The following is an 18555-nucleotide window of genomic DNA, read 5'->3' as shown; positions in this document are numbered from 1 at the left end:
CATATTCAGATTTTTTTTTCTGCAAACCTCAGCTGCACGCACAGCCAGATCTTCACCGCTTTTTCTGCATGCGCTCTAAAAGCTCTAAGTTTTTTTTGTAAGTCAAATTCCCCTGTCGTCATAGCCAGCGATGGGGGGGAAAAAAAACATTTAGCAGTGAATTCGGTGTGCGTAGAAGTAATGAGGGGAAGTTGTGTAAGGGATTATTCAGAGCTGCTGTGTTGACATGGCCTCGGTCGCTGCCAGCCAGCCATTCTTACCCTCCACTTTGACCTTAGCTCGGGAGAGGTGGGGCTTCTCTGGCTGCAACTCGACTCCAGAGTGCTGCTGTCAGGGGGGGGGGGATAAGATGGACAAAAACATGGAGATGGACAGAATAGATGTGTGGACCGTTACTTTCTTCAATACTTAGCTGGGATATGGCGCAGTTGCCTTTTTGTGAGCTCGTGTTTATCCAGATACATACACTCATGGCACAACACTCACACCCTTCTTTTGCCTCTCTGTCTGACTCACTCCCACAACTATGCAAGCAACTCCATCTCAGTCACCTAATTGATTCCAGATTTCCCCCTCATCCCTTCACTCTCTCTGAACCACCTCCTCCTCCTCCTCCTCGCTGTCACTGCTGCCCCTCGTTCTGTCCACCTCTCTGGGCTTCCTGGGTCTCAGTGCCTGCCATGTGTGTGTTCAGCTTGTTGACATTACATATATGTACTCAGTGTATGTTTGTTAGACTATATGGCTAATGGGCACAGAACAGCAACAAGGTTTCTGGTTCGAATCCCAGCTTGGCCGGGGCCTTTCTGTGTGTTGTTTGCATTTGTGTATGTTTGAGCCCTGCGATACGTTGGCGACCTGTCCAGGGTGTACCGTGCCTCTTGCTCAATGCCAGCTGTAGGAATGGCTTCAGCCCGCTGTGACTCTTAAAAGGATAAGCGGTGCAGAGGGACAGCAAGAGAAACTGCAAGAATTTGAAAAGCACACTGCCAGAATTCGTGGATTTAACCAGAAGTTGTAAATCTAACCTGACATGTACCGAAAAAGTATTTTCCTGTTCAAAAGCCAGCAGAGGTGCCGGTTCACTGCTGTCTGAATTTTTAAAATTGTGACTAGAAGCGCGACAGACACTGATATGATGAGTTAAGGGGTGTCCATGAAAGTTTTGGGAGATCACGTCACTCGAGAACATGAGGGCGACATGGACACGGGTAATGATCTGAAGAGTAGATAGAGATAAGGTGAGAAAGTGTGTCCTTGTCTTTGTTTTGGTGCAAAATTAAAATTTTCAGGCTGAAATCAGAACCTGTTACATGTCATGCATTGTGTTCCAACAAGTATAACCTCTGTATGTTTAATCCAGCATACACTGGAAATCATACGCATTCACAAAACACTGGATCGGATTGCCATGTCCTCCTTTTACCATCAGTGCAAGCTGTTTAATTGACCTCGCCTGGTCCTGTAAATTGCTCTTGAGTGTGAAGTTATTCTTTCCCGCCTGCCAGCTTGATGCTCTTGTGACTCAAACCAGAAAAAAAAAAGAAGAAAAACACAGGAGCAATAACAGACCACCTGGGTCTGCAGAGCGGCTCCTTTCCTCGATGTAGCACACAGACAAAATGGTGCTCAGATTTTCTTTCTGCTCTCGCTCCACAGTCTTCCTCTTAAGCCAGAGAGAGTGGGCTCAAGCAAAGAATTAGCTGCTGTTACAGAGCACAAAACTCTCCGCAGTTATATAAGATACTCGTGTGTCTGTGATCAGGACAAATTGACAAAGCTGAACAAATGTGACAGGTGTACACAAAAGCCTGTATTATCTTTTAATCTTTTGAGAAATAGCGAGACTGATGGACGGAGAATGCTTCTAAATTCCATGGAAATGTACGTCTGATGTCAAACAAGCTTCTTTTTCAACACAGATGCTGGAAGCGTCCGTATTCTGTTATAGTAGCAATCACTGAGAGATTAAACCTTGCTTCACAAGATAACAATCTGAGATGTTAGTTTGGATTGAGTCAACAATGACTGGCTGAAACATCGGAAAAGTCCCGAACTGGATCGACTGTGCTATGACGTAACCCATCGGCTGCATGGAGCACAGGTCAGGGTCCTCCCCTGAAGGTGTCTCTGAGCATCTCAGTCTCTTATAGAGCGACATCTGCTGAATTTTGTCTCGCTCTCACTGCAGGTTGCTGTTTTCAGCTTCATTAGCCATTGACTCTAATCCCATTTTAGGAATGTGATTGGATTATAGAGCAGGCAGCGGAGCAAGTCCCCACCAACATGAGGCATCTTCATTAAGTGCAGGCTTATGAAGATAGGACGGCCACAGCGTCTAGACATCTGTGGTAGTGCAGAAGAGCTAGAAAGTGGGAAATGAGTAAAAGTTTGAAAAAGTGAAGGAAAGTGGACAGAGCATCGTCGTCCAGATGTGATGAAATAAGATTAAAGCTGTTTTCAGACTAGTCTGGACATCTCCCTGAATTTGGTAAAATTTTCGGGAAATATTTGAGCGCGCCCAAGTGAGAATACACCATTAAAATGTGTGATTCATAGTGAGTGAGTGAGTGGGCGTGTTTCTAGAGTCTTAAAACTTTAAGTGAGGGAAAATAACCGAATTAAAATAAACATATAGCAAAGCTTTGACCTTTTGAACAAAAAATATTCAACAGCCAAACTCAAAACCTTAAGTTTTACAAACCTAAAAATGAATTAACATGTTCATATTTACCTGCCACACCTCAAACTGGAGCTCATGTGGAAGCAGGTTTGTCCAGTGGACATGGAAGTAAAGTTCCTGAATAATAAACTCCTGGGAAAGTTCTCCTAATATCCTTCTAGAAAAACTTCCCACACTGGTAAATGGGCCACACTGTCAAGCTGTTCCTCTTCTTTCCATGAATGAACTTCTGCTGTACCTGTCTTCTGCTCAGTGCCACTATAACACAGCACATTATTGCCATATTAACAGCCAGTACGAAGACAATGAACCGCTGTTATTATATACGCAAAGATTTCTAAATAGCTCCTTCTGGGCTTCGTGTGTCTCCCTCTACACGAATAATGGTATAACTTTATGATATTGTAATGTTTGTGTGAGTGTTAAATGAGAAATTGGCCCTGCTTGCTTATTTCAGCAAACTGCTTCACATATTTTCTCAGTGGGAATTTCCCCCCATTTGTTTTTGGAAAATACAACTGAGTGTAGAGAAGCAAGAAACAAGAACAGAGGAGGGAGTGGATAACTGTCAAAACGTGCCAATCAATTAATTACTTTAAAAACAAAACTCAAATTGTAGCATTAAAGCAAAAAATAATATACAGCCTGTGCAGGGTTTGATCGCATTCTTATATCAGTATCAACAATCACTTTTCTTTGCTCGCTGTCCAGCCTGTTCTCTGCTTTTTACAGTTTTCTCATTTGACATCTTCAGATCTCGTTCAGCATCTCGGCGCCTTCACGAGTCGCTAACGCTCACGTCACGACAGGTGGCGCCGTTTAAAACGCAATGAGAGCTTAGCATGACACTAACACGATTATAGACGTGTCATTTACATGGGTAGTTTCTCTTCAGAGCACATACCTGACATTATACACATGGATGGTCACGTTGTCTGTGCTGAGGAAGGATCAAGTGCCCTCGCCCCAGTTCTTATTTAGTTGTCTTACCCCACATGATCATGTTTCTGAAGATTTTTTTATTGTTTACAGATTTACAGTAGTTCTAAATGTAAAAGTCAACAAAATAAACAAATGTTAGAGCTTAAATTTTAATAATTAATTACTGTTTGATTATGAAAAGGCTCTAAAATCTTGAACTCACATGGATGAATTTGAGTGTTTTGATATCAAGATGATGTTCTGATGATTATCACAATAAATGTTGCCACTAACTCTCACATCCACAGACACACAATAAACAATAGAGACGCATCATCACCATCGTCAATATTGTTCCTCTTTTCTCGTGTCCCTTTATTTCTCTTTCACTTTCTGTCCATTTGCGCAGCCTTGTAATCATTCTCTCTTATTGGAAAAGCACAGATAGTAAGTTATGTTTACACACACACACACACACACACACACACACACACACACACACAGCAGAGACCCACCTCTGCTCAGACATGCAGCAGGGCAGCTAATTAGTAAAGTGGCGCTGGGGTTTTGTGTGAAATCACATACACACAATGTTACATGCACACAAACTGCCCAGTGAGAGTCCCTAGCCGGCACAATCCAGAGACACCACTGGACGCCAAGTCTGCTGGTGCTATTGATCCAGGACAAATGAACAAATGAGAGAGAGACAGAGGTAGAGAGAGAGAGAGGGGGAGAAGGGAAGGAAGGAAGGAAGGAAGGAAGGAAGGAAATGTGTGGAGAAGTGTCATCGTGCGTGAGACAGAGTGTTGTCACACCTCAACTCCCGCCTCCTCTCCCTCTCAGATCAATACCATCTTTGTGTTTGTTAGCACAGTATTGTAGTTGTGAGTGGTCACTCCCCCTAGCGGTGCGAGACCGGCACAGTTGGAGGGGGGGGAAGGAAAGAGGCGGGAGAGGTGCTGAGAGACGGATGAGAAGATGAGAGACAGAGAGAAACAGGCAGCTAGAGATGGAGAGACGGGGTTTGGATACAGAGGACGGGAAGGAGAGGTGGAAGCTGCAGAGAGAGGAGTGGTGGAGGCGACCCAGTTCCATCACTGCCTGTTTGTGTTTGGGGTGGCGCTGCAGTTAAGAGCATTGTGGCACGGGGACGGGGATGGGGGAAGGTTGTGTGGAATAAACATGAATTTGTCAGGACGTTACCTCACTGTGCACACACACACACACACACACAACCGCACGCACGTACAGTACGCAGGCAGACGCATGCAAAGTCGGGCACAGGGGTTGCATGTGCACCGGGGCACTTTGGAGACCACTTCTCACACACACTGCATAAATGAACATGAACGCATAAGTACACGGGTTGTTTTGTCATGATGCTGAGAATTTTAATCCCTGATCTTTCTCTGACAGTGAGGGAAAAAAATCCATGCACACGCCACAAGCACAAATACACTGCACTCATGCACATCTGTACATTTTTGTTTGACCATTTGGATTTAACAAAAATTATTATAAAAAAATGATTGCAACATGTATTTGTAGGAGGGCGGTACATGACCCGAGAAAGAACCCATTTATTCTTGTGGGATGTAGGATTTTTTTCTCCACCTTCTTTAACATTGCAAGATAGGGCGTTTAATAACATTTTCATTGATTTTTTTTTTTTTTTAAGAATGATTAATATATCATGCTGAAAAAACTCAGGCATGATATTTATGAGTGTGTGAAATTTGTGCACATCCAAATAAATATTCGGATCTAATTAATTTAATTGTGGTTTCACAGTGAGCCCTTGGTGGAGGTATTCACTGTCTGAGTGACATTGTTGTTTGATTGTGTTTTTAGACAAATAACATACCAAATAAAATCTGCTTTTCAAATAGGATGATTTGCAATCAATGGTAAATTAAATATCTTTGTTTTTAATAGAAGATTCACATGGAGAGATGATAAATACCTTTATAAACGGTTTTTAAAACATTCTACAGACTAATTAATAATAAATCAATATAATAAAAAAAATGTAACTTGCATAATCTGGAGCTTAATCCATTTTTCTTTCATTGGAATCAAACATTACATTTGTGTTTATGTGGGACAGAAAATCGTGATGTAAACAACTTTTGAATGTTTCTGCATCTTCTTAAAAGAAATATGTCTGGCTGTTTATCAGTGGTTCTCAGTAAAAACACACAGAAATGATGAGCCTTCAGTTTAATCTAATTGAGAGCGAGGTTGACTACATGCACTTCTTTTAAAGTCTTTCAGGCACGATGCAGTTCCCTGTAGCTCAGGCTGTGATGAATGATGGATCGCGATGCTTTAAAGCCCTATTGCACTTAGCTGTGCATTTAGTGTCTGCAGCACGCTTCTCCCCTGGGCCATCTGTGTTCCTCCTCTGATTAACAGCCAGTAAAAACTCAAATCGTGTTGGTCGCTGACTGACTGTCGGTGAAATGACAGTTTCATGGTGTTTCCTCCAAGTACATGCCTCTTACATCCCAGTTTTTAATATATCAGATCATAGTGTATTTCACACTCCTTTTCCTGTATTTATAATGTATGTGTGCTCGTGTGGATGCTCGACCTTGTTTGCCTGCAAAAGTGATTTGTCACACCTCGGGTTGATATGGTGCAGTGAGCTGGCTCTCTGACAACTACAGTATAAACAGGAGCATCTAATGTGGATTGCATGTTTCCAGCATGCATGTTTGTGCTGCTGCCGCTGTTAGGATGTGTGAAACATGTTACTCTTCCTCTTTCAGGGGCTCTAAAAAGATCAAATGCAGGAATTAGGAGATCAGAAGTGGAGGTTTTTTTTCTTAACGTCTTTATCAGGGGGCGTGCGGTTCCGTTTTGTCAACTTTTGGATGGAGGCGCTGGGAGGACGTGAGGTTTGCGGAGTGGGTGACACAGTTTCTGAGTGGTGGGGGCCAGGCGCCTGCTGTGGGAGCTGGTCATGACGAGAGTAAATGAAGATGAGTGGCGGAGGAATGGCAGAGTTGGGGAGAAAGGAGAAAAGTTTGGGGGGATTTTTAAGAGCAGGAGAGAGTGAGAGAGGTACAGCGACGGCTAGAGCTAATGAGCTGGATTTGCTGGAGACTTGGCATTCTGCTCATGGTGCCTGCTCTATCTCTCCCCTCTGTAGAGGAGCTGGCTCGAGCGAGCTTCCTGTCTGAGCCCTGAAGCAGGAGTAAATGAGGGGCGGGTGGCGTCGGTGGTGGTGGTGGAGGGGCGTTGGAAGCAATAGAACAGAGGAAGGAGGAGAAGGAGGAGGGTGAGGGGCGGGAGGGACCAGTGTTGAAATTGAATGCCAGGGCGCCATGTTCTCACCGCCAGCGTTTCCATGGTTACAGGGTAATTCTGGCGAGTAAGGAAATTTCATTCACTGTGGTATGAAGAGGAAGAAGAAAAAAAAAACAGGAGGGAAATATCAACAAAGCAACCAAGGAGGAGAAAGGAATACACAGGCAGAAAAAGGAGAGAAAAGAAAATCAGGAAAGAGAAATAAGAGAAGGAGGAGGAAAGGGAGAACCTCATGTGCCACCCATCCCCCAGGCGATCTGCCACTGCCTCTCATTCTTTTTCTTGTGTATTTCTGTGATGCTTGGTTTGTTTGCCACCACCCTATAAGCAAACACCCACCCACAATCATCCAGTTCTTCCAGCAGCCCTGCAGGTATATGGCAAAGAACAAAGAGAAACACTGTTAACTGGCTGCTGTGTGTGTGTGTGTGTGTGTGTGCACGTGTGTCTGAGCGCACGTGTGTGTGTTCCTGCTTTTTGGGAGAAGGGCGACAGGGGGGGTTGGTGTCGTGGTATAAGGTTGCAGGGTAAAAGAAATGAGGAGAGTTGTTTGACACACATGTGAACTGGCTGCTGGTGCGTCAGAGGCTCGAGCCAAAGTGCTGCTGATTTCTTAGATTTCAAACACGAACCAAAAAAAACAGTTGATCTAAAACTCTGTTTGCATGTACGGACCTGAGCACGCAAGCATGTGTGTCAGCCTGCACGGATACAGGCACACTTTCATTCTCCTGCTAACTGGGCTTGACAACTGCATGGGGTTTGACTGGGCTGTCGCGGCAGCCAACCTGACAGCTGTACAGCCAGGCATCCTCTGCGCGCGCACACACACACACACACACACACACACACACACACACACAGGCATGAAGCACGCACACAAACACACACACACGTGAACACAATACTTCAAGGGTAATATCTGATGTGATGTGCAGGTTTTCTCATCAGCACATGTTTTTACCGAGTGAGCTATAAACACATGCTGCTGAATTATGTGCTGTTTATTACCTTCAGGCAAGTGAATGTAGATGTTTGCCTGTCACTTAATTCTTATTTTAAATAACATATTAGGATTCATAATTTGATGGTTGCGTTTTTTTCCGCCTGTGTTTCAGTGGCCGAGGAGGGACTGTGGGAGTGCGGACTGTCCTACGAGTGCAGGACTCTCCTGTTCAAGGCCATTCACAACCTGCTGGAAAGGTAAAACCATCATCGTTTTCCACAGGCACTTCATTAGCCGCACAGTGAGGAGACTGCAGTCAGGACGTGAATGACATACTCAGAATATGAAAACATGTTACATAACAGGAACAGTCACATTGTAATGTCATACATTTTTAATGAGGAATATAATGCAGAGGCATTTTTTAGGTTTTCCACAGTTTAACTGGAAATGTAACAGAATACATTGACTTAAGTCAGGTTGTGAAGTACGTTTTTTTAAGGTTCTTTTCATGTTGGGCTACTTTATGCTTCTACACCTGCAATGACAGAACAAGTGAAATGCAACAGTATTATGGCATAAGGTCAAACAATTATTGTAACAAGATATTTTTCACCTTATAACAAGATATTTTCTGATATTTTCCACTTTAGCTGGTCACTGAGAAATGATGCTACCTTTAGAGCGTTGGACATATAATGTTTCACATTATACCTTGATGTGTTTGAATGTCATAATAACGTGAACACATTGTTATAACATTGTACACCAATAATGCAAAAATAATAATAATAGTAATAATTACAACAACATAAGCCTTTCACAGATATATTGGTATCTGCATCTGCCAGAATGAAAAAAGGATGTGCATTAATATTTACATTTCACCGGAAAAAAAATATTTTTAATATTAGCTATTTATAAATTTAGTTCATGGTTAAACTGTGAAATATCAAACCTCAATTACATTTATTTGTCATGCAGGTTTTAAATATATACATCAGCTGACATATGGGCTCTGTTGTATTTACAGCGTGTAGATCGTGATTAGAAAGTTTAGCAGATAAGACAGACTTCAGTTAAAACGTCCCCACATGCATTAACCAGAATACTGTATTAACGTGGTTTACTACAGTATAATAAAAATAACTCTCGAACATTTAACCGTCCTCAAAACGTTAAATATAATCTTTCTCCTATAAAAAAAATGCACAAGAAAGATACTTGATACAAACACTTGATTCAGCAAACAAAACAACTTAAGGTCTAATTGATAGGCAGCTGCAGTTCCTTCCAGAAGCTTCACCTTAATGAAATTATAACCTGAGCACTGAATCACTTGCTCAAGTACCCAAAGCTCTCCTTTCTGACTCAGAGCCATCTGTTAAATGAAGCAGCACATATTTGCTCTCTATTAAGTTAAGCATCAGTGATCATCATAGGGGGCAGGTTGAATTAACCTTCCTATTACCTTGAAGCTAACTCCTTTTATAACTCACTATTTCAACACAGCGGGGATCACTTCCACTTCCTCTGTCATAGGATACAGGGGAAACTGACCTCTGTGTCAGGCCGCTTGTATTTTTCTTATCATTGTTCAGAATCGCTGTAGATGCTAATGACAAGTAAAGCTGATGTGAATGTTTATTGGTGTGTGTAGCAATTGCTGCATAGTGGAGCTTTTAGGTACTTTACTGTGGGTCTGATTTCCGGACATGCACTGAACTCCGCAGTCCCTAGGTATATTCTCTGGAGGAGGTGCATGAGTGAACGCAACTGTAAGAATGAGACGCTCTGCAGTTTCTGCGGACTTTCTCTGCCTGGCCTCCTAGTATAATGTCTGTGGAAATCAAGGAGAACTAGATGTGTGAACACAGTAGGGGATCCCCCCGCTGGATTCACCGCGACTGTCTGCTGCACTCGGCTGCTCCACCTCTCGCCTGAGACAAATTCTTTGTAAATCTCATGATAAAAGTAAAAGTTTCAACGAGAGAGAGAGAGAGAGAGAGAGAGAGATCATGTGTGAAGTGAGCAGCCGTGGTTTAGAAAAGGAAACGATACTGTGATAAGAACGTACCAAAGATGGGAGAGCTGGAGGCTGAGAGCGTCGGATAGCTGGCTGGAGTCTGGCTGAGTGGAGAGGAGGCCATAAAATCATTTTGTAATTCCTTGACCGGGGTCAGAGGATCTAGCGGGGAATTCTCTGGCACCTGCACACAGAGACGAGGGCGTTGACCGCTGAGTCTTGTCTGTGAAAGGAGGCAGAAATGATGTGAGGAAGCGCACAGCTGGAGGAATCGCCAAATAGGGAGCACAATGATTGAACTGTTTGATGTGATCAAATTTTGATCTAATTAAAGAAACAAGAAAAGCGTGTGTGTGTGTGGGGCGCACAGCCCTTTAGGGCAGGCAAATTAAATCTACCTTTAAACGCATCCTCTGCACTTGTCATAAACTCCACATCTCAAACTTTGCTCAGTTGCAGCTCAGGGACCGTCGCTACTGCCGTTTATGTGCTATAACTAAAATCATGAACCAATTCTAACAGTCAGAGAGTCAACATTTCTTTTCTGCATCTCTTTCTGCTCAATTTGGCTTTAGAGAGATACTAAAACTTACTATACTCAATATAAAAAACACCTAACTGTTTCTATACAGGGCGGCGTGGTGGCGGAGTGTTGCCTTACTGACCGTCTCCCTACTGTCTCACTACTGTCTCCCTTCTGCAGCCCTACGGTCTTCCTACTGTCTTCCTACTGTTGCCCTACTGTCGCCCTACTGTCAACCTAATGTCGCCCTTCTGTCTCCCTACTGTTGCCCTACTGTCGCCCTACTATCAAACTACTGTCGCCCTACTGTCAACCTACTGTTGTCCTACTATCGCCCTTCTGTCTCCCTACTGTCGCCATTCTGTATCTCTACTTCCTCCTACTGTTTCCCTTCTGTCTCCCTTCTGTCGCCCTACTGTCGCCCTACTGTCCCCCTTCTGTCTCCCTACTGTCTCCCTACTGTCGCCCTACTGTCTCTTTCACTGTCTCCCTACTGTCTCCCTACTGTCTCCCTACTGTGGCACTACTGTCAACCTACTGTAGCCCTACTGTCGCCCTTCTGTCAGCCTACTGTGGTCCTACACCTAGGAGGTTTCAATGGCTTTTCTTTGTGGTGTTTACATGTTTTCCAACATGTCTGTGTGGGTTTTCTCTGGATACTCTGGCTTCCTCTAAACTGTCCATAGGTGTGAATGAGAGTGTGAATGGTTGTTTTTCTCTGTCGGCTTCAGAAATCAGCAGTGAGTTGAGTGAGAACCTCTTCACAGGAATTGCTACCTGCTGCATTACTGAAGTTTTAATTATGTCAGGCTCCTGTACTGTGTTGAACTCTCCTCCTGTGAGCGAACGACTAAATGAGATGTACAGAGAGAGATTAAACCATTGCCTGTCTGTCTTTGTTTTTTTATTTGACTGATATTCTTTCTCCCCCGTTCTCTTCGCTGCTGCAGGTGTTTGATGGATAAAGGATTTGTGCGGCTCGGGAGGTGGTTCTTCAAGCCACACGACCTGGAAGAGAAGACTCTGGGCAACAGGTGAGTGAGCATTCAGATCAACACCCACACACACACACACACACACACACACACACACACACACGAGATGTTGTCAGCTGTTTAAATGTTGTGGCTGATCGGCGATCACGCACCACATGTTGCCCACGTGTGTGACCATGTGTGTGCGAGTGTGACGCCGCAGCCGGCAGTGTCTCTCCTTGATGTTCCAGTGGCTGGCTCATGGTATGAGACCATTAAAAAGCAGGACAGTGAGCGGTGGTGAGAGGTGAGAGATGAGCTGAGTCGAGCTCTCACCACTCACTCTCACTGGCTCTCTCTCTCTCTCTCTGAGGGGAGGGCGGCTGTGTGTGTCGGTGTCACGCTGTGTAACTGTGGAGGCAGTGTGGGAGAGCCTGAATCTGAGTAAATAGGAGGGGTGGGTGTGATGACAGTAGCTCAACTTGTTGCTCCAGCCATTATAGCCCCCTCACACAGCTCAGCCCGTCCCGCTCCTCCTTCTCCTGCAGGTGACGACGCAGCGTCGCTCACGTCTCGACCCCCAAATGCTGAGTATTCAAAAAAAGAAGGAAACCACTCACAGCGGCTGTCAAATGGCTCATTTTCGGAATCTGTTTCAATATTGCTTAGAGGCAGCAAACACAAAGATCAACCATTTATTTATATTTGCGTTGAACTGTAGAAGCTGTAAATTGCATTGTCATTCAAATGTGGTGCGAATTAGGAGGCGCGCAGGAAACTCTGGCTGCAGAAAGTTGCTGATGCAAGTGCAGTGTGCTGTGCTGTGCTCAGGTTTAGCTGCTCGAAGCAGGTGGAAGTCCCTCAGTGAGGCACACTGCGTGACATCTCCACAGCGTGTGTCGCTGGTATTGCATACTTAATAGTGTTCTGACAAGAAAAATAATATAGCTATTTCTTTTTCGTACCTAAAAGCAGTCTAATGTGAAATATACAGTTCTTACTGGTAATATATTAGAGGAGAAAGTTGTGGAGATACTTAAAGAATGCTGGTGGCTTCTTATAGGGTGAAATTTATGTTTTAATATGTGTAGAAAATACTACCACACTGTAGTTGTTCATCTTTTTCTGTGTCATGGTTATCTTATTTACACAATTCTCTTTTGTATCCATTATTACCTGTGTCAGAATAAATGAATAAGAATAAGAGAATGCAATTAAAGTGTGTAATAGAAATGGGAATGTGATTGATATAAATTATGATGAATGTTATATGTGTGAGTAATGTGTTATAATAGATAGAGTAGACAGGCTATATATACAAAAACATACATACATTACTTAGTGTTCTTAACTTCTTTCCCGGTATCCGGTTCAACTCATGTAATGTGAGTAATTGACTATATTTAGCCTGAGACAGGTATAAAACTAGGTTCACTTAAGTATGGATGGTGATGGACTTGAGTTCCTGGAGTGAGTGAGAGCTCAGTGGTGCAGAGCAGGAACTGTAGAGCAGCAGGAACTATCCAGTGGTGGTATTGTAGTGTGTCGGGGGGAGATGGCAGGACCCTTCTGAGACACTGTTGTAGACAGAGTTAAGTTGTGTTCAAAGACGAGATACATGGCACATGCCAGTAGTATTTCCGTTCTTTTTCTTAACTGCTGCTGTATAGGATGCATTTTTTGTACCAAGAGTAAATGGTCTGCATTTCTTTAGCAGCTTTTCAAGTCTTGATGTATAGAAGTATAGTTCTGCCACTCAAACACGCACATTCTCACAGTTGGGGTTCAGTGTCCTCTGGGGGACTGGGGTTGAACCACTGACCCACTGGTTAGTGGACAACCCGCTCCACCTTCCTGAGCCACAGCTGCTCTGAGTAAACCTGTATATACAGTTACACTCAGGAAGAGTGTATGGAAAGACCAACATGATTTTAAACGATAAAATTGAACAGTTCTCAGGAGACTCTCTCCTTGAGTTCTCAGCTTGAACATTAGCTTACAGTCACTAAGTGTGGGTGTAAACACGATGATATATTCTATACACTTCATATTCTACATGTACAATCAAACTAATTATTTTCCTTCTGCCTTTTATTTTAGAGGTTGTGGCACTTTTACAGATTCTCTGTGCATTTATCCTGCGGAGGCTGCTCATTAATTAGCCCATTTCAAATGCCATGATTTCACTTTAATGAGAATAATGAAATAAATAAAAGCAAAATATGACCGAGTAAATAATAAAACGTTACAAGTTGCTGGGAGGGCTGATTCCAAAATTGAAGAGAGAGCCATTGAAGAAGAAGAAATTCACCCAGTGTGTGCAGTGATTCTTTTTCGTACATTTTCTTATCATTTAGTCTGCTCCATGAATATGTTGTCAGCTGGTACGCCCCCTGCTGAGCCAATCCTGACTTGTACTGTCTGTGAATTATTGAACATCCTGGAAGGAAAGACGGAGGAGGAGGAAGAGAAACAGGGAGAAATATGAACACACAGACAGTCGCGAATCAAAATCTTATGTAGATGCTGCACCGCTCATATTGTTTTTTTCTTTTTTCATGCTTACACTCTGCAGCTGTTGCCTGTGTCACAGTGTGTGAGTGAAGCATGAGCATCTTTTTTTTTCTTTTCGCATATCTCCACTATACTGGCTTCCAGCACATGTGCCAACAGCAGTCGTAAAGACTCACACACACTTGCGCACACACACACACAGTCCCTTGTTCCCAGAATAGCAGTGCTGCCTCACAATTGACAGTGTGAGACCCCAGCACCCCTGCAGATCCCCGGCCATCAGTGTTTTCCTGCCACAAGGGAATCATTGCTCAGTTGGACGTACACTGACCTCCTGCCTCAGCTGTAGCCAGCTCCTTTGTCTTCTTCTTCACTCCCCACACCTTGCCTTTTATCCCCAACAGGGGGTGCTTCGGCAGTTACATCCGTGCCATGCCGTCCCCCCCCCCCCTTGCACGTGCCAATTCCTGCTCCTTGGCACCACTGCCTTTGTCAGGCTTATCTGGTGTTTATCTTGTATGTGTTCCCCGGGCACGGCGAGGATTGGCACATCCAGGAGAAGATTCCCAAACCAACCCCCACCACCACCACCACCACCTCCACTCAGCTCACCCCCTCCTCCCCTCATCCTCCTCATCCCTCCTCATCCCTCCTCTCCCGCTCTCTTTGTGTCTGAATGGGAGGAAAGCACTCTGGGTTGGTAACGGATTGCATCAGACACTGATGGGAGGGGGGGGCGAGAGAGAGAGAGAGAGAGAGGGAGAGTTGCAGGGATGCAGAGAGAGTGTGAGAGAGAGAGAGAGAGAGAGAGAGAGAGAGAGGAAAAGCAGCGAGGAGGCGGTGTGTGTGTGTGTGTGTGTGTGTGTGTGTGTGTGTGTGTGTGTGTGTGTGTGGTGTGTGTGTGTGTGTGTGTGTGTGTGTGTGTGTGTGTGTGTGTGTGTGTGGTAGGGAGGTGGGGATCAGAGGAGGCAGGGGGTCATAAATTAATCATTACTATAGACGGGTGAATGGATGTATTAGTCTGTCTCTCTCATTAGTTCAGCCAGGTCTATGCATGCCAAGTACTGTACACTGTATATTTGTTCATCGAGGTGCTCTCATCTGCATTCACACCCATATGCATAAATAATGTTCATATTTTGCAGTGTAACAGAGTTGTCCTCTGGTGCTTGACCATGAAACAAAAACAAGCCGCGCTTCCTGTTTAAATACTTCAAAATCTCAGAAATCCTTACTTGACCTGAGTGAATAGATTTTTTTAATGCACTTCAAGTTGTCTCCTCTCCTCTCAGGGACACTGAGATATTAGCCATCGCCTAGGCAACAGACATTCGGTGTTAGGTCAAATGAAGAAGGTCATAGCATCACCGGGATTAAAAACAACAGTAGTAACAAAAAAAGTCTGAAAAGCATTCCCATCCTTCCTCACCCCTCCTCTTCACTGACTTAAACATTGTTTGTTTTTTATTTGTTTTCACAATGTAAGTGTCACGTTAAGAGGATGTGTGCAGCAGAGGAAAGGAGCACTGCAACATTTAATCATGAACATTAGGTGGAAAATAATTAAACACGACAGTGAGAAGAAAACAAATATACACATAATGTTTGGTTCTTTTCTCTTTGGGCCTTCAGGGCTTCGCAAAAACTCTCAACTCCCAGTTGTAATGAATGAAAGTGAAACTCCCAGAATCCCACCTCATTCAGACTTTGTTCCTCATTTGCATTCATGCAATATGCATTGTGTGAAAGAGGAAAATGTTTTTAAAAAGTTTATGGTCCAAAGTTTTAGACCCAACCCAATTCTAGTACATTAAACTGTAAAACCAAACATGTTTAGGTTACCAGAAACTGAACAATCCTGTTAATCTCATAGAAAACAGATTTCTCTTTATTGTTAAGTGTCCAGCTGATTATTTGACTGGTTGGAAAAGTGACCGACAAGAAAAATGTCTCAATGATGACAACTTTGGCACGAGTTGGCCGACCAGATTGAGAAGGTTAAATGAGTTATACTGAGTGAATGAATGGTTTGGGGTTAGGGTTAGGGTTAACCCTAACTGAAATGGTTTGAATTCAGGATGAAGGATAGAGAGACTGTTTTTAGTGATTTGAACGAGGATTTCCTCATAAGATTAGTTCTTCAGTCTGGACTTCCTGACCATCATTAAATAGAAGACATCCCATTGATTCAGGGAAGTCTTTATAAGTCGGCCAAGTGGTTGAGCTCACTTATGGAAATCAATCAGTTAGTCAATTGAATGAAACTCAAAGCTCCTGCTTTCAGAACATCTTCTCTTTCAACACCATCAACTGGAAACTTGTTTTTCAGTTTTAATCTTCATCTCCTTTTTTGTCACCGTGGTGTCGGGTCCCTTATATTTAACAGTGGATTCATTTAATTACTCTTAAACCTCACGACCGCACTACTGCATATGCTGAAGTTTGCTGGCTACATAATTAATGTGTCCAACTCAAAGCCGGTTTCATATAAATGAGACTGAAATGTACAGTGTGTGTGTGAGCAGGAAACATCATCATTACAACACTTTAGCAGTCATTCACTATTTTTATAATTGTATGTGCTTCAGCTCATTAGCAGCAGAATGGCCTTTACAGAGAAGTCACTGGAAATGATACTGTATTTATAAAGCAGTTTATAGGTCTACACAGTGGCTCATTGATTGTCAACATATTGTGACAATATTAACATACTATAAGAGAATTAGAAGAAAAAAAAAAGTTCAGGTCAGCCACTTTAATGTAAACGCCTCCGTTAAGTATTTGATTGAATGAATTATTTCCATTTTCTCCTTTGAAACGTGTTGTTGAACGTGTGTGTCGAGCCTCCCTAGAGACAAAAGAGCACACGTGATACACTATCACCCAGATTCACAAGGTAAAAACACACACACACACACAGCGAGGGAAGGAAGAGAAAAAACACATAGATCAATAGACACCGGGGTGATACATCACAGCAGTGGCCTCACCAAGAGATCCTCTTTTTTTTAATTAGGGCCAGAGATATGAAGGTAGAAGCCCGAGGTAGCGTTGATGCTCCCACTGACGTTAGAGAGTTTTCCTCTTGGCAGCGTCTGTGCGGGAATAACCCACTGACAAAGTATTCATAGTTCCTCTCTGCGATTTTTCAGCTCTAATCTAATTTTAACCGCAGCAGACTTTTATTCCTCTGTGGCTCTTGAGCCCGCACAGAGGGCAATGAGTGTGCACGGTGTGCGTCCCCGAGCGTGGCACCTTTTCATCGTGAATCCATATAGATAGCTGGATTGAGTCGTGTTTGAGCGCAAACATTGTGATAGTAACACTGGCTAAAGCCGCCCAGTGGGGGCAACTGAATAATACATCAAGCTGACTGAATCCCCCTCATGCTCGTGTTAATAGTGGCGTGTGGCTGCGCGTTATGTATGCATGCAGAGGCATAAGCACACACCTGCATAAGCCTGAGTGTATTATGAATGTTGGGTAGGATTTTGTTTGTATGGAATGAACTTATTGTGCCAGTGCACGGGGAAGAAGTGTATACATGCTGCTCACAAGAGCTTACAAGAGGATAAACAGCGTCTACATCTGTCCACACACACCAGAATAGCATCTGCGCTCTTGTGTCTCCGAGAGATGCGTTGAGATTGTGTAGGAAGGGTTAGGAGACGAGAGGCGATGAAGGATGAAGATAACTCATAATAGCGCCGCTGTGGTGACAGACAGAGAATTTAAGGTGCAATTTAAGCAGATTAATCCCCTTATCTGAGATAATCTAAGAAAATGCTATCATGCCTGCTTAGCGCATGTGACTGTAGTTAATGATTTCTAAACACATTTTTCAGATTGTAATCTTTAGGTGCATGTGACAGTGGAAACAGAAGCTTTGTGTGTGTTTTAGTGTTTGTTCTTTTCCATCTTCTTTTATGTAATCTTGCTTTATCTTTTTTTTTTGTCACTGGGTTTGACAAGAGAGCAGCCTGACAGGCAAGACAACCATTGTTATTTAGTGTGTGACACATGCGCGCGTGTGTTTGTGTGTGTGTTTGAAATCCATGGTGAATTTCAGACCTTAACCAGCTCTTCATGCTTGCTGGCTGGCAGCATGGGGATGGGGTGAAAAGACACATGAACCCAACACACAATGCATTTTTTCCAGTGGCATTCATGCATGCATATCCTGTATACATATGTATGTTCACGTGTTATCATAAGATATATGTAAGTTAATGTGCATGCAGTGCCTTGCAGACATATACACTCACATGCACACAGTATTCGCACATTTGCTTACACGATACCCTAAATGTACTTGAATTTGTGCTGATAACTGTGTCGCACAGTACAAGCGTAGGCTGTTCTGTAAATATATAGCCAAATGAAATAGACACACACTCACACTCACAATCACACACACACACACACACATACACACACCCAAGGGCAGCATGTGATGTCTCTGTGTTCTCAAGCTCTACATTCCCTGATTGATTTCACCATAAAATTGTGCTCAGTAGCCACCCATTAAAACTCTGATCTCATCGATATGTGTGCAGCAATTGCAGTGCGTGGCACTGAATTATTCACCTCCTCTTCTTTTCTCACACTCATCTTGCTCTTTATACTGTATCCTTCTTTCCTTGTCCTCCTCAT

General features: G+C 43.4%; 1 protein-coding gene across 4 annotated transcripts in view; it reads left to right on the top strand.

Annotated features, from left to right (window-relative positions):
* Positions 1 to 18555, top strand: part of LOC118125622 (mediator of RNA polymerase II transcription subunit 13-like) — a 75471-nt gene that overhangs the window by 38476 nt on the left and 18440 nt on the right. For all 4 annotated transcript variants that reach the window (XM_035184401.2, XM_035184400.2, XM_035184398.2 and 1 more), the window contains exons 3-4: positions 8038 to 8122; positions 11365 to 11448. In XM_035184401.2, coding sequence (XP_035040292.2) covers positions 8038 to 8122; positions 11365 to 11448 — 169 coding nt within the window. The remainder of the gene's footprint in view (positions 1 to 8037; positions 8123 to 11364; positions 11449 to 18555) is intronic.

Source organism: Hippoglossus stenolepis, chromosome 18 (genome assembly GCF_022539355.2).
Source record: "Hippoglossus stenolepis isolate QCI-W04-F060 chromosome 18, HSTE1.2, whole genome shotgun sequence".
Classification (NCBI taxonomy): domain Eukaryota; kingdom Metazoa; phylum Chordata; class Actinopteri; order Pleuronectiformes; family Pleuronectidae; genus Hippoglossus; species Hippoglossus stenolepis.
The sequence above is the reverse complement of the archived record's forward strand: the minus strand, read 5'-3'. Positions and strand labels throughout refer to the sequence as shown.